The 16,364-nt window shown below is 36.2% G+C and overlaps 1 protein-coding gene across 1 annotated transcript in view; it reads right to left on the minus strand.

Moving 5' to 3' along the window:
• Positions 1-16,364, minus strand: part of LOC107654985 (mineralocorticoid receptor-like) — a 77,591-nt gene that overhangs the window by 28,029 nt on the left and 33,198 nt on the right. Inside the window, exon 2 of the mRNA XM_016442366.1 lies at positions 6,257-6,384. Coding sequence (XP_016297852.1) covers positions 6,257-6,384 — 128 coding nt within the window. The remainder of the gene's footprint in view (positions 1-6,256; positions 6,385-16,364) is intronic.

Consider the following 16,364-nt stretch of genomic DNA (forward strand, 5'->3'; position numbering starts at 1 on the left):
GTGACAAATAAATATATATATATATATATATATATATATATATATATACTGTATATGCAAAAAAAAAATTCTTTGAGGTTTTGCTGTACATTAGGCTTAGGGCTGCCCTGAGGGCAACATAGGTTAGAATTTGTCATTGTGATTATGATGATAAATTGATACAGTAAGAAACATCTGTCACCAACTAACCAGAAAAAAGCCTTTCTTAACCTCAACCGTATCAATAATACACGGTCACGACCCATGTCCCAAAATATATTGATGTTGGAAACACAGATGCCATAATGTGATAGCCGTCATCCGATTTGCTTAAACACAAAGGGTGTCTCATTTTGCATTGTATATAGCCATAGGCCACTATTGTTAAGCCGGTCGGTGTGGTAGCCAAGGCTCACATAGCCATAGGCCACTATTGTTAAGCCGGTCGGCGTGGTAGCCCAGGCTCACATAGCCATTGGCCACTATTGTTAATCCGGTCGGCGTGGTAGCCAAGGCTCACATAGCCATAGGCCACTATTGTTAAGCCAGTCAGCGTGGTAGCCCAGGCTCACATAGCCATAGGCCACTATTGTTAAGCCGGTCGGCGTGGTATTGATACAGTAAGAAACATCTGTCACCAACTAACCAGAAAAAAGCCTTTCTTAACCTCAACCGTATCAATAATACACGGTCACGACCCATGTCCCAAAATATATTGATGTTGGAAACACAGATGCCATAATGTGATAGCCGTCATCCGATTTGCTTAAACACAAAGGGTGTCTCATTTTGCATTGATGTCAAAGAACAAAGGTATCACCCAGAAGGTGGAAGAGATGGCAGATACTGAAAGCAGCGGTGCCATAGGCAAACACAGAGGGGTTATTTGAGGTGAGGAAAGAGGGATTTGTATGGCTTGTTTAGTTGACCGTATAGTTGTTCGGCCCTTTAATACTCCTGTGTATCACTGATCAATCAGAGCACTCTGAGTTCTGGCGTATTTCATTATGTGTGCCTGTCAGCCGCAAGCATGACAAAGTGGAATTTGTGGAGTTTCAGTTTTAGTCATTAAAAGCATATTTCAAATTCATCCTTAGGGCTATAAATAATTGAAGCCATTTCTGTATAAAAAAAAAAACACAACTGTTATTTTATTTCTTGGAATATATATATATATATATGGGTGTTTGTGGGTGTGTATAACTATAATGTGACTTTTATTATTTTCAAATTTATTTCACAATTGCTTTTTTTGTTTTTTACTCTAAGATGGAAGATGGAAATAATTAAAGCGTACTTTTCCCTCTCAATTACATCATTAAATCGTTAAATATTCTCAAAAGTTGTACGTATGAGCATCACTTGCTACATTCTGTCTTTTTAATGAATCTTTCTTTGTTTTTCCACAAAAATCCTCAAAGTTTCTCATACTTTAACACTGATAGATGTTTCCGTTCTAAATACACAATACAAAAATAACTGTCACATAGACCTGTTAAAGTTCTGCAGTATATCAGTGCAATTTTCATCAGTATTATGTTTACCAAGTCACAGAAAAGTTTTAACAACTCTTCTGAAAACTTATGAAATTGTTTCATAATGGTCTAACCAGTTCAATATAAGCCTGTAAATGATGAGTTGTGCAGGACTGACACGGAGTATCATTATACGTGATGACATGCCAAGACACTGATGGCTTTTGAATAATAAGCATCTGCTGAGCTGTCTGAAAAAAAAAAATCTCTGCACAATCCATATGGAAATCACAGCCAAGATACAGACTGTGGTTTGGGAGTTTGAAAACGGACAAGTGATGAGGGAATGTGTTAATGATGGGAAAACTGTAGATAGATCAACTATCTCACATACTATACTAGGTTTGCCAAGAAAGTAAATCTCAAACTTTAAAAACTTTGATGGCATGGCAGTGGCTGTTTACATGTGTGCCAATAGTCTGTTTACTGCCAATAATCAGAATAAGGAATTGCTCAGATTAAGATTTTACATGACATAAGCAAACCTCTTTAATCCTGTTTACATGCTGCTTGCCATTAGTTTAATTATTCGATAAGAAATTTTTTATTGACATTTTACTGTGAAACTTTTCCACATCCCGCAACACAAATTCTTATACTGAAATGCAATAGACCTATTTGCTGCTGTTGTTTTTATTTTGTTTTTATTTGATCAATTGCAAAAAGTTCTAGGGCATCAGGCTTCCCTCATTTTGTAAAAAATGCTTATATAGTTCACCCAGAAAATAAAGTTCCGTAATCGTTTACTTATCCGCAAGTTGTTTCAAACCTGTATGAGTTTCTTTCTTCTGTTGATATGAAAATGTTGGTAACCAAACAGTCAGCGGTAGCCATTGACTTCTATATTATAGAAAAATATACTATGGAAGTCAATGGCTACCAGCAAATGTGTGGTTACCAACATTTTCATAATATCTTCCTTTGTCTCCAGCAGAAGAAATAAAGGTTTGGAACAACTTGAAATTATTACAGAGTTTTCATTTTTGTGTGAACTCTCCATTAAAAAATGTCTCCATTCCAGTATTTTTGACCATCAATGTTATGCATGATAGCCATGTCCAGGAAATCTGTATGCATAAACTCTACTTACTGAGCACCCGAGTTTTCTAAGCTGTGCATGAGCGTAACACATTTTCCCTCTGCAGCAAAAGCATGTGCACTTTGGTCAGTGGAAGAGAGGAAGAAATGCGGTGAAAGTGTATATATAGTATGCCTATATACTGCGATTATGGTTACTCTAATTATGAGTATAATCACATTAACATAATTTCAGGACTGCCTTAATCACATTATAAGTGTGAATGTAAACATAGCCAATGTCAAAATGAACCTTTTTCTAAAATAGTGTTGTGCCAGAGCTCAGCAGGGGGATGTGCAAACATATCTCTAGCCTGCATACTGAGAACATATTTTAACATCCAAAGTGATTTAAATTATAGAATGAAAAAAGTTATTTAAATATATTATTTAATTAAAATTAATCCTGATCAATTTGTGCTTATATTTGTATATATATATATATATATATATATATATATATATAATATTGTGTATATATAAAATAAATAAAATCATTTTATTTTAGACATAAAGACAAAAATAAATAAAGCTGTGCAACCCAACAAAAATATGTTACTGGTTCCTGGTTCCAGCCATTTTAAGGGGCCAGTTGAGAGTTTTCTTTTTTTTGGAAATGCACTTAATGGTTTCAAATTGGGCACTGGCTCTGGCACCAGCACTGTTGAAAATGGGTGAATACATGCCTTTATAAAGACATCTAACTCCAGGAACAGCTAAAACACTATAAACGTTAAATGTGAATTCCTATCATTTAGCGTTTGTCCCTCTCCATCCCCGAGGTCCCAAACCCTACAGCTAAACCAACACAGTGAAACCGGTCTATCCCTAGTGCCAAATGTAACAACAGATTCTCATAATGAAGGAACAAATATTTAAGTCCTCAGACTGAACAGCTGTAGAGCAACTAATAAAAGTCTGTTGAGTATTAGCTGGTACCATATGGCCACTTCACACTATTCCCACAGAAACAAGTGTTTGTGCTTCTATTAGTTATTATTCAAGCAGCTCAGGAACTACACAACAGAGGTTGTTAAGTATTGACTGCAATATTTTCCTTTCAGAATTTACCCATGCAGATTTCGCATCGGGTTCAGATTGGTCATTCAAATTCACTGTTTACCAAAATCTGTCCAAGATGATGGATGAGGCAAGACAAAATTTGTTCAATACTAAAAAGCATTGTTAAAAAATACTTCATTATAATTAAAATAGATTTTGACCAATATTTGGGTATGCTGAGTATTTGTACGCATATTAGAGCAGTGTTTCCCAACCCTATTTGTGAAGGCACATCACAAACAGGGTTGGGACCTTATTCAACTCATCAGCTCATTAGTAAAGACTCCAAAACCTGAAATGGGTCAGATAGACGAGACATCCAAAATGTGTACTGTTGGCGTGCCTCCAGGAACAGTGTTGGGAAACACTGTATTAGAGTATTGTGTTGTTAGCTTAGCAACATGCTAATGACAAATTCCACTGAAAACAATTGCCTGTCAAATCTCACTTGTGCTGCCCACTATCTGAGTTGCTGCCTATGTAAAGAATTCCAAATCAATCTCATATGAGCTTCCAAAACAGTTAGGATGTAGGATGCTACCTTAGAAAGCAGCTGCCTATGTAGGCAGCAGGAAGCAAGGTTAGATTTTGAAACAGAACTCTCTCGGTCTATTCCCTCACTCTGACTATCATTTTATCCTTTTCCAATCTTACTGCTCACCCTCCCTCTTCCCCTAGCTCACTCTTTACAATCTCTCTCTCTGTCTCCTCCCTCCTTTCCTCTCGCTCTCTCTCAGCTGGTAACTAGGCTGAGGTCAGGTAAGGTAATGGAGCGCACACTCTTACACAGCACTACCTCTGCTGCGGTATGGCGTAAAGCGGCTGCACTTCTGAATGCCCTTGAGGTGTGACCTCATTCAGGGCTCTAAAAAACAATCACAACCTAAGAGAATGCTTTATATAAACACATTTTTCAAACATTTAATAACTTCATATATTAATATAACTTACTAAATTAATTTAATAGTAAATGTTAAAGGATAACGTGCAGTCAGCTGGTCATTATCACATAATAAACCCTCATGACATGACATGAGGAGTAGGGGTCCTGTATCATCCTGAAATGGTTTATTTTCCAAAAATGACTGGCTGACTGTACATTATCTTGCTGATTAGCAAATAATAAATAAATGGACATGAAATGTGTGTTACAAGAAACATGAAACTAGGTCATTATACAAAAAAATTTGACCCATCAGAATCAAGAATTCCAGAGAGCAATGAGTTAAAGGGAGAGTTCACACAAAAATGAGAATTCAGTCATCATTTACTCACCCTCATGTGGTTCCAAACCCATAAGACGTTAGTTCTTCTTTGAAATACAAATGAAGATATTTTAATGAAACCTGAGAGATTTCTGTCCTTCCATTGAAAGTTCATACAACCAAAACTTTGACACTTCATAAGTTCATAAAGACATTGTAAAAGTAATTCATATGAACAAAGCGGTTTAATCCAGCTCTTCTGAAGAGACACTTTATATCATGAACAGATTTAATTCAGGCTTTTATTCATGTATAAATACTGATCAACAGACATACATAGAACACATCAAATATGGTAAATGGAAGCTCAACCGTACTTGCTTGACGAGCAAGAACAAAACTCACTGGTTCTTGTGGAATTTAATTGTTAGACTATAAATGGAAGGACAGAAATCTCTCAGGTTTTATTAAAAACATCTTATTTTTGGTTTTGAAGATTAACATCTTATGAGGTAAATGATGACAGAATTTTACATTTTTGATGGACCATTTAACCATTTGATATACAGCCCAAACTAAACGCTAGATACCGTTTACTAGTATAGCATACTAGTCCAGTATATGAGAAACAGACTAGGAATATCCAGGGTAATTTTCAACTTAACCACAGATGCTTTCCATAGACATTAAATTGGAAGAAAAAAAATCTTTATATCTACATTTTTTTATTTTTTATAAATAAAAGCTCAAAGTTTTGACAAGTTTTCTTCAGGGTACAACAACAGCAACAATTCCTAGAGTACAAACAGGTGTTTCTTTGAATAGCCTCTAATGATCACTCCCCCCACCCCCTGGCTGTTATACACTGCATACTTAATTGCAAATTGCACCTTTCCAAAGAGGCTGTGATAGCGATGTGTCTGTGTCAAAGCTAATACAAATGCCCCACTGAAAGTTCAACTTAAGTTCAACGTATTAACAACATTTCACTCCCCTTATCAGATGTGAATTATCCCATAGGACACTGTTACCTAAATTTAGAGCGTTAAAATTCAGGCCTGAGACTACTTTACCATTATTGTGTGCAAATATTAAAGTTTACTACATCTCTATATGGGACTTTTTATGTACAGCTGTCCTATTGAAGAGTTATATAATCCACATGTATAATCTATAATTTAATTCATCTCTTATTTTGAGCCCATTGAATCAAAACACATAGTCTCACTCACCATCCAGAATCATTACAATATCTAGAGCTCTATGAAATGCACAAACCATGCAGGAATTGATGCTGCTTTAAGCTGGACTTTTTTTTTTTTTAGGAAGGAATCATCCTGTTAATAAGACATTTCTCAACAGAACAGGCTTGAAAGAGAGAAAACAGATGAGTCTTACCTTCTACTGCTCTTTTGAAGAACACTTTACAGCTTCCACATGTAACAACCCCATAGTGACATCCTGACGCTTCGTCTCCACACACCAGACACACTTTGGCTGTTGATGATGTGTGTCTCAAAGACGCACTGAAACAAGAGCAAATAAAATTGTACCTGTAAACTGTACTTGAGACATCAGGTGCAGGTGAAAAACCACACTAATGACATAACTCAACATGGTCAGAAATAGTTCCGTGTTGCATTGGCAGTTCAAGGGTAACTGTAGGAATTAAAGGGGCCATATGATGCGATTTCAAGTTTTCCTTTCTCTTTGGAGTGTTACAAGCTCGTGGTGCATAAAGAAGATCTGTAAAGTTTAATGATCTTTAAAATAGCATCATATGACCCCTTTAAACAACTTAAAGCATTTAATATTGGAAAATAGCTGGAAAATCAGGAACAATATAAATTTAAGTAAATAAATTCTCCTTTAATCAACAAATTGCTTATTTTATTACAGACAGGGGTCCAAAAAAAAAAAAGTAATTTAATAACTCTAAAAAGGTAATGTGATAAATTTCACATGATCTTATTTTCAATAATATTTCAAAGTATTTTTTTTTCTGCAGGTTGGTTGCACATGTTTTTGATAGGGCAGACAGACGTTGTTCAATTATTATTATTATTATTATTAAACAATGAATGCTCATTAATCAATTATCACATAATTATAATTAATAAATTAATAAACGCAGAAAAAAATAATTGACCTGCCTATTATTCAAAAATACAAAAATAACAGAATGCCCATAAATAACACCCCAGGTCTAAGCTAAGTTTGTCCTGCTCTGCAGGGCCGTTTGAGACCAATGATTTTAGCGCTGCAGAAATCACGTAATTCCCACATTGTTACTGGGCACCCAAAGGGCAAGGCATATGTCATAACCTATGTCTCACCATTTTGCTCCAGAATCATAAGAATGGTCTGCTCAGAAAACTGACTATACAACATCTACATGAATACTCCCATATATAACACGCCACTTTCAAAGCAGTTGATTTATACCTAATCTACTGGAGACTAAAAAACAGAGTGCATACAGAAATAAATACTGAACAGCATTAAGTGGCAGAAAATGAGAGAATGTTGGAAACTGAAAAAGAGAGAATTTTATGCCCTCCAAAATGAAATTGAAACATTGAAAATGAAGCACATACTCCAAATAGTCTGGCTGAGTTGGCAGAAATCTGATTAAATTGCCCAGTGAAACCTGACATAGCCTGAGTGGGCAGAGCCTCTTAGAAGGATGCCCTGTGGACCGGGTGAAAGTCACCCTTTGAAAGATACCTATGGTGTGCAGGAATACTACACATAGCAGAGCTCATTTAAAACCAACAGTAAGACTCTAACAATACTTTAATGGCAAGATAGGCTTCGCACGTACCTCCCCCACCCCAGCTTTGATAATGAGTGTGCTCTCGTTTTAATCAGTAGTGCACGGTAATTGTCTGGTTAGCAGTCTGACAACATCCTTGAGTCTTAACAAGCCTCTGGGTCTCAGAGGCACGTTCCCTCTCAAGGCCTGGTGCGGGTAGTAACTTCATTGCATCTTTCTGACACAGTCGAGAGAGCTGATCTAATTCTCCCTCGTCCGTCTAAACACACATTCAATTTGTTAGCCCGTTAGCAGGGGTCTCTTGCGAGCGAGTCGATTGGCAGGCCCTGGTGAGCTAATCGCCCCGGCGGCACCGCAATGCTCGCTGTGCATGATGTGGAGAGGTCTGGCTGTATTAAACTGTTCTGCGAGCCCCTCCATTTCTCTTGTTCTGCACCGAGCGCTCCTTGCCACCAAGTAAAAAAGAATAAGACAAAGCAAAGGGCTGACAAGGTGACTGCTTTTGCAGGAAGTAGGTCAGTGTTGGTTGTTATATAAAAGATCGCCCTTATGACCGGCATACTGCGAGAATGCTGCTGTTGTGTTTTGTGCATGAGAGAAAAACACTAATTAGCGTCTACAACATTAGCTGGTGGATATTGCATATATATATTTTATTTTTTATTTTTCTTTGTATACATAAAGTGAATGGGTAACCTGCTTCACCTCTTTTAGAAAAAGTTAGAATTTAGAAGCTAGATTCCAAATTTCACTTCCATTTTCGCCATTTACTCTGTGTTATTGAAGTAACCCTTGCTTCTGAGGTCAACGAGTACTTTTACATGTACAGCAAATGCTGATAACTATCAAAAAACAGCTCATTATAAAAACCTGATAATGCAATAAAACTGTGTTTACGTTAGATAAAACGTCAAATTCTTTGACGTTTGCTTTCATTTTGGTATCAAAACATGGACAGATTGATTAAGGCAAGACACTCTAGGTGAATGGGCTAAATAATAATAATAATAACTAGAAATTTTTCAAATGAGGCATTATCTAATTAAATATCCACTAATTTGCTTACATTTCCAAAACAGAAATCACTAGATATTAATCAAAATTTTTGTATCATTTTGTCAACATTAGAGTTAAGGTTTGCTCTTTTTATCACTAAATAAATCAGAAAATGCTGTCAACAGGCAGAAAAAAAATCACCATGTTTTCAGGAATAAAATGTCATATAAAATCAGGCAAATTAAATACAGTACAAACCCCTCTGTAAAACACTTCAGTACATAGCTAGGAATAAAACGTCAAAGTTTGGTATACTGAAGTGGAGATTTCTAAATAATAATAATAATAATCATCATCATCATCATTTTGAAGACTTAGTAGTAAATCTACTTTGAAAAATCAGCCTTTTAAGATTTGCAGTGTACTGTAATTGAAATCTACAGATGCAAACAGATAAAGTGCAATAAAATAAACACTTAAATGTGTATGGATTTTTGTATGGATTTTTTTCTTTTCACTAATCTGAAACGACACGTTTTGAAATGCCAAATAGGCCAAAGTCTCAAAAATGTCTTTATGTCACTATTTGTGGCCTTTCCTTGATAAAAGAACACAAAGATAAAAACATCTTGCATGTTGTATAAGATAAACACGCTCGGCAATGCTTGAAATGATTCTCTGGGAACAGACAGGTCATAAGGAAGGTAATAAGAAAAAGGTGTGGGGTGAGGTGAGGACACTTGCAACTATCTACAGGTGTTTGCGTTTCTCATTTATTTTATGTACAATTGCAGTCTAATTAGAGTGGACTCAACACGCATTCAGATCAAACATCAATTTTTTTTCCTAGCTTTGGGGTTGTTGATTTTTTTTTTTCTTTTCTTTCTTTTTAGATATGCTTTTTTTATCTTCATATTTCATAAAAAAATAAAAAATAAAAATCAGAAATACCTCCGTAAGCAAGTAGATTACTCAAAATACTCAAGAATGCAGAAGCCCTCTTTGATCATTACACTCTAAAAAATGCTGGGTTGTTTCAACCCAACTTTGGGTCAAAGTTGGGTTGAAACAACCCAGCATTTTTTAGAGTGTAATATGACAATTCCATCATTCCTGTTATGCAATGCCTTTTAAATTCTTTAACTTGAATAGTATAATAATCATAAAAATAATATAAGAAAGAATTTCTATAAAATGATATATTGGACTTTAGTCAAGATCAGGCAATTTATTAAATACCATTATTTACACAAATGGGAACTGAACAGGATAGAAGAGGTCAGTGAGGGTTTGAGAGTTGGCTTACACGAGGATGTTAATTTGAAGTTATTTTAACAATATTTTGAAATTTTGATATTATCATAATTTCTTTAAGTTTCATTTTAATCGACAGGACAGAATGCTCTATAGTGAGACAACACACAGAATTCATCAAATTCCTGGCTAATACTGTACTTACTGATGTTTGTGTTACTATTAAAAATTGATGTAATTTCCTGGACGATGGTATCATTTGGAAACTGGCTTGTTTTAGAATACTACAGAAGACCAACAGAATAGTAAGTTATATTAAGGGCACAGAATAGTCTTGATTACCAACTAAAACAATATTCCCAAAAAATGTCTGATTAAAGAAAGCAGAAAAAAAAGGAATATTTCTTGGAATATTTCTTAGTTAATGCAAAGCCCCCAGGGAAATAACCAAAATAGCAACATCCACTCAACCAAAGTATTGCAATTATGTTCATTTAATTGTGATATTATGATAAAAGAGATTAATCTAACATGATTTCCTTCTTTTAAATTTGCAAAATTTATATTCTGTCCAATACATATGATTGCTTAAAAATACACTGCACCGTAGGAATGACCCAATTGCATTCGTTCAGCAGAATCTGGAGTTTATGTCAGTGCAAGAGACGTAATACAGTATGTTTAATGACCAAGTTTCATGGACATAAACAGGAAGCAATTTTTTTTTATGATACTGCACCCTAATACGTAAATACGCATTGTTCCCTGTGCAATTACACAACCGAAACTCTGTACAAAGGAAGTAATTGCGAATTGAAACAGTAGTGATCACTTACCGGTCATGGATGGAAATAAGCATATAATACATTGTTCAAGCTCAACTTGGAAACTACAGGAAGGGAAATGGAATGCAGAGTTTGGGCATTCGCTATATTATTTGGATATTGAATATTTATTGCTGCTTACGTGCTGCTGCATCAGCTGAGATCTGCAGAAAGATACTGGCAGGGTTGAGAAAGAAGACTGACAGATGGATTGGGAATGCAAAAATAACAAACCATATAACTGCTCGAATGCACTGCACAGGAACTGTCACGTATCAATCTCAACAGAGCGCTAAAGCAGCAGTCTTTCTCCTGCCTCTGTGCAGAGCAATGGGCAGAATTAGAACATGCAGCGATAGTTACGCTGAATTTAAACTCTTAGAGCTGTTCCCTATCAGTTAAGGTGGGTGTAAAGTTATCAGACTTCACAGTACAGGATGCTAACCAAAGCCAGAGAGTGAAAGGCTAGAGAAAATGAGTAAGCTAGAGAAAATGAGTCCTGCTCAGCTTCAAGAGGATCATCATTCATCGTGCAAACAGCGACCGCTCTTACCGACAGCCACCTCCTCTCCAGTCTACAGTATTTATGTAACACAACTTGGAATGCGGCAAAAGCTAAAGGTAGATTAGGTAAAACAAACGGTAGAGGATAAATGGCTTGCGTAACCAAAGTGAGACAGTCTAAACATTATCACTGCACCCACTCCACGCACCGCGCAGAGAGGCCCGCAGAGAATTATGGGTCCCCAGAGTGCTATTAGGACCTGGATCTACCGAAGGGTCAACTGCAATGTCAGTGAGTGCGTGTAAAATACATTTACATCCTCTTAATATACCAGAACCTGAATTAATATCCACTGGGGGTGATCTGAAGTGAGTGCCCCAATATGGCTGCCTCCCTAATGCTCTTTAAATGTAAATGATGAAGCTGTGAATTATGAAGAAGTAAAAAAAAAAAAAAAAGAGAAACCATTCTGAAATATATTTCAAAGGTATTTTGCTCGAAAAAAAATGTGAATTCAGGCATCCAAAAGAGCAATTAATTTTTATGCAAATTATTAAAATTATGAAAACAATAAAATGAATGGTATCTATCGTATGCTTTACTAGTTTGTGCACACAAAATGATTATGTATGTTGCTCATTTTCAAACGCTGTCTGCCCATTTTACTAAAGAAATTATGCAATTTGTGTTAATTACAGTAAGTAAATAGCATAGATGTTTATGAATCGGGCCGGATTCACAAAATATGAATACAGTTCTTCTTACGACTACTACTATTTTCTTCTTATTTACTATTATAAACAACCTCTTAAAGTTAGGATATATTAAGCATTTACTACATATAATACATACTGCCATTGCTAGAGATGTACACAAGTACTCTGAGGTGACTCCAATGATTGATAATGACTTTTGCTGAATTCAAAATGTAGTAACAACTCTACAAAAAGAGTCAAATAGGACCTTGTTTTTAATTTTATGGCAGTTTTCAGCAGCATTCAGCACATATAAAAGAGCCAATACACAGGATATGCATTCACTTTAGCAGCATGTACTCACGCAGAAATACAGGACAAATTAATTCTAAAGAAAGCACAAATGAATGCAAAAGAACGCTTCATCTTGAGACAGGTTCTTTGAAAATAACCATTTAAAATACATTTAAAACACAACCACTTGAACTCCTGTCAAGCCAGTTGCAATGAAATCAGTGTGGACACTTATATAATGATTATTACAGTAATCTGGGAGCACAAAAAGATGCCATTTGAGGTGTTTTTCATTGAGTTAATCAGCAAGTCTTTGACTAGAACCACCATACAATCAGATAACACCAAATACTGTCATGTTCTTTACTCTCAGAAAAAAAAAAAAGGTTAAAAAGCTGTGACTGGGGCAGTACCTTAAGAGTACATATTAGTGCCTAAATGGTACATATTAGCAACTTTTGGAAAGGTACTAACCCAGAGACAGCTTTTATACCTCTGAGTGTGTTCTTAAGAAAAATTTACCATTTTTGAGAATGTCTTCAGTTTTTCTCAAGAATTGTATTTAGGAACATTCTTACTATCTTAGAATTTCTCTCATGTTCTACAGTACAATGAGCCTCATTAGAACAGAAAGGTGCGTAGATGCTGGTACACAGTGCGAGTGATTTTGAGGCGTGAATATTCACTGCGTTTGTAAGAAATTCAGCGCTGGATCTGACTTTAAGTGGAAAAACATTCAGAATCATGCGGATTGATTGTTTTGCTTCAGTGTTGAGCATGTAAACAGTGAGGAAGGACAGATACTTCAGTCCAGCAACATGCGCCCTGAAGGTATGGCAAGACTGATAAACAAGTACACTATGAATTTGACAGCCTTAATTTAATACAGTTGCACTTGGCTTTCACTTATTCAAGCACTCATGTAGTTACATGTGATGCAATTGAAAAAAAAGAAGAAAATATGGGTATACACAAATTGTTCACTTTACAGTGCCACAGGTTATATCTTCCCTTAGGCAGACAGCATGAGCAAACTCCGTTTCATAACTTTTCTGATATTCTTTTTAATCCCATCAGGCAGTGACATGGAATGGTTTTGCATCCTTGACTGAGTCTTCTATATAATTAAACAATATAATACAGTAGATTTATGAGTAAGAACAAGTGATTGCGTTAAGCTAATTTTGTGCCTGTTTTCAGGTGTTGTACACTTATGCTTATTAATGCCCTCTAGCAAGAAAGCTTTAAGATGTCCTAATAAATGACTCATGGCAAGATCATCTTGTGTTTCTCACCTAATGCACCTCACCTATCAACTGATGTTCATCAGCATGAATATTATTTCCCTGGGTGTGTCAAAGCCTGGCAGAGAATGAACAGCCATCTATTAGCAGAGCCACGGAGACAGAATCTCACATAATACCCCAGTGGTCATCACCAGATGTGACCGTTTGAAAGCATCAACAATGATGCAATGATGTTTTCTGCTGCCAGCCTTGCCTGCCATTATCTCTATTATGACTATGGGCAAAGTTGGTATCAGTATAATTCTGTAAGACAACCATACAGATCTTACTCTTTTATGCAAATAAGAATAAAATTAAACATTTAGTTTTGTGGCTTTCAGTCCATAGCTGCATGCTCTAATACAGTAGTTCTCAACCTTTTTGACTCCAAGGCCTCCATTATCCTCAACAATAATCAAAGGCCCCATGACTTTTCCAATTGTTTGTAATGTACTGAATAAGAATTAAGGACAAGGGTTTTTAAAAATGTAATGTCTGAAAGAAAGAAAATAAAAAAAGAGAACTTATTTAATGCTTGTTTTATTATATTTTAAATCATCTTAAGTCATATTGAGGCCCCTCTGGAAGTTTGCTGAGGCCTCCTTGTGGGCCTTGGCCTCCTGGTTGAGAACCAAAAAAAAAAAAAAAAAACCAAGGAATACAAGGAAATACATCAACAAACAACTGAGCTCCTCAAGCTTTCCTGTGATCTTAAGAAAGAAAAAAAAAATCATCATTTCGACCCATACTTCAAGAAAAAAAAAAAGAAAATGTAAAAAAGACAAGTGTTATGTAAATCAATGATTATGTTACAGTACTAAAATAATTTGATTTCTGTGTGATCCAGATAGGGATTTCCAAAAATGTGGAGGTCTAGCTCAAACACAAAAAGTTCTAATTAGGGGTTTTCCTCAGCAAACACCACCTGTAGCACGTATTTCAAGCATTAAAACCCATACAAGGTCCTGTTTTCAGCACCTTTGGAATGATATGCCACAGAATTTACACTAATCTGGCTTATGGCAAGCCTGGAGATATAAACAGACCTTCCTGAAAGCCTATACACAGCCAACTTTGCAAAAATACCACAAATCCTTTGTGTTGATGACAAGAGTGACCTTGTGAACTCGCACTGGCCTATTCCCATTGAATCCAGTGTGACCACCTTCTTTGCCTTTGGTGGCCTCATTCAGGCACAGACGTGGCCCTGATTCACTTATGACCTCGAGACTAGGTTTATGTTGACTAGGATAAACAAGAAGCTAAATCCCTGAAGTGTGTGAGCTTACCTGTAAGAGACATGCTGAGTCAAGCCGGTCCTCTATACCGAGTCAGTCACAACTCACAATAAAAAAAAAAAAACTATATTATTTTAAATCCAGTCTAAATATATCCAGATACTAAATTCTTCCTCCCTATATACCAAAAAAAAAAAAAAAATCAATACATTTACAACACAACAACAAAAGAAGACATATAACGTTGCATGTACTGTATAAAATTCTAAAGTTTGGGGTCAGTCAAATTTTGTTTTTACATGTTTGAAAGAAGTCTCTGATGCTCACCGAGGCTGCATTTATTTGATAAAAAATACAGTAAAACCAGAAAGATTGTGAATTATTATTAGAATTTAAAATAATATTTTTTTATTTGAATATAGTCACCCATCTCAACGCCCAGACGGGCGAACTACCCCACCCTCTTCGAAGACTGCATTCTGGCTGCGTGTTTACATTATGAGACCATAAACAATGGAGTTCAGACGGGGCCATGCCTTTGCTGGAGTCGTCCGACAGCCGGTCGGCAATTCAGAGCTGCACTTGGACAGCGTGGCGTGCGACATTCTGTGCGTGCTCACAGTAAACTGTCCAGACTGAGGCCAATGTCACACAGCTGTAATGACACACTCATTGAACAAGGCTTGCTCAAGGGCAGCAAGTGGACATTTCGACTGAGTTATGAGGTTGAGTTTGTGATCCTGCTAGGAAGAAGAATCTAAATATCATACCAGCCCTTATCAGCAACAGATGTGCATTAGAATGCTTGAGTTATGAGTCACCTGACATACTGTATAATTCTATGCAGACATGACAGGTCAAGCCGTTCAATGAGAAACTAATTAACACCTGCTTTTGATGTTCATTCCTCATAGAGTTTAATTCTGCCTATACAAAAGAATAAATAGCCACCTTCTATTGCCATATTAACTCTAAGAAATATTCCAGGTTAATTAGAAGTTAAGGGAATAGTTCACCTGAAAAATGAAAATTAGCTGAAAATGAACTCACCCTCAGGCCATCCAAGATATAGATGAGTTTGTTTCTTTATTGGAACAGATTTGGAGAAATTTAGCGTTGCATCACTTAAAGGGGTCATATGATGCGATTTCAAGTTTTCCTTTCTCTTTGGAGTGCTACAAGCTTTTCTTGAATAGATAAGATCCCTAAAGTTGCAAAGACTAAAGTCTCAAATCCAAAGAGATATTCTTTAAAAAAGATAAGAGTCGTCCACGCCCTCCTAAAATGCCTCGTTTAAACATGCCCCCACATGTCTACGTCACTGTGTGGGAAGATTTGCATAACACCGCCCAAATGTTCACGCAAAGAACGAAGGCGTAACTTTGATTCTCGTTTCTATAAAGTGGGGCAATTCCAACTTTGCAAGGACAGTCTGGCACTTCTGACTCACAGCCTGTAAGTATGTTTTCATATTTAAAGAATTTGCCAATGACGATTCAAACGTGAATTTTGAGCAGTGTACAAGTAGCACTTGTTGTTTGTCCTTTCTCCGATCACAAATGCAGACATGGTTTTATGTTTACGCGGCGCAATATGCAACGCAACGCGTAAAAAGACAGTATAAGTCATTATAATCAG

Source organism: Sinocyclocheilus anshuiensis, unplaced genomic scaffold (assembly GCF_001515605.1).
Source record: "Sinocyclocheilus anshuiensis isolate Anshui unplaced genomic scaffold, SAMN03320099.WGS_v1.1 scaffold1231, whole genome shotgun sequence".
Taxonomy (NCBI): domain Eukaryota; kingdom Metazoa; phylum Chordata; class Actinopteri; order Cypriniformes; family Cyprinidae; genus Sinocyclocheilus; species Sinocyclocheilus anshuiensis.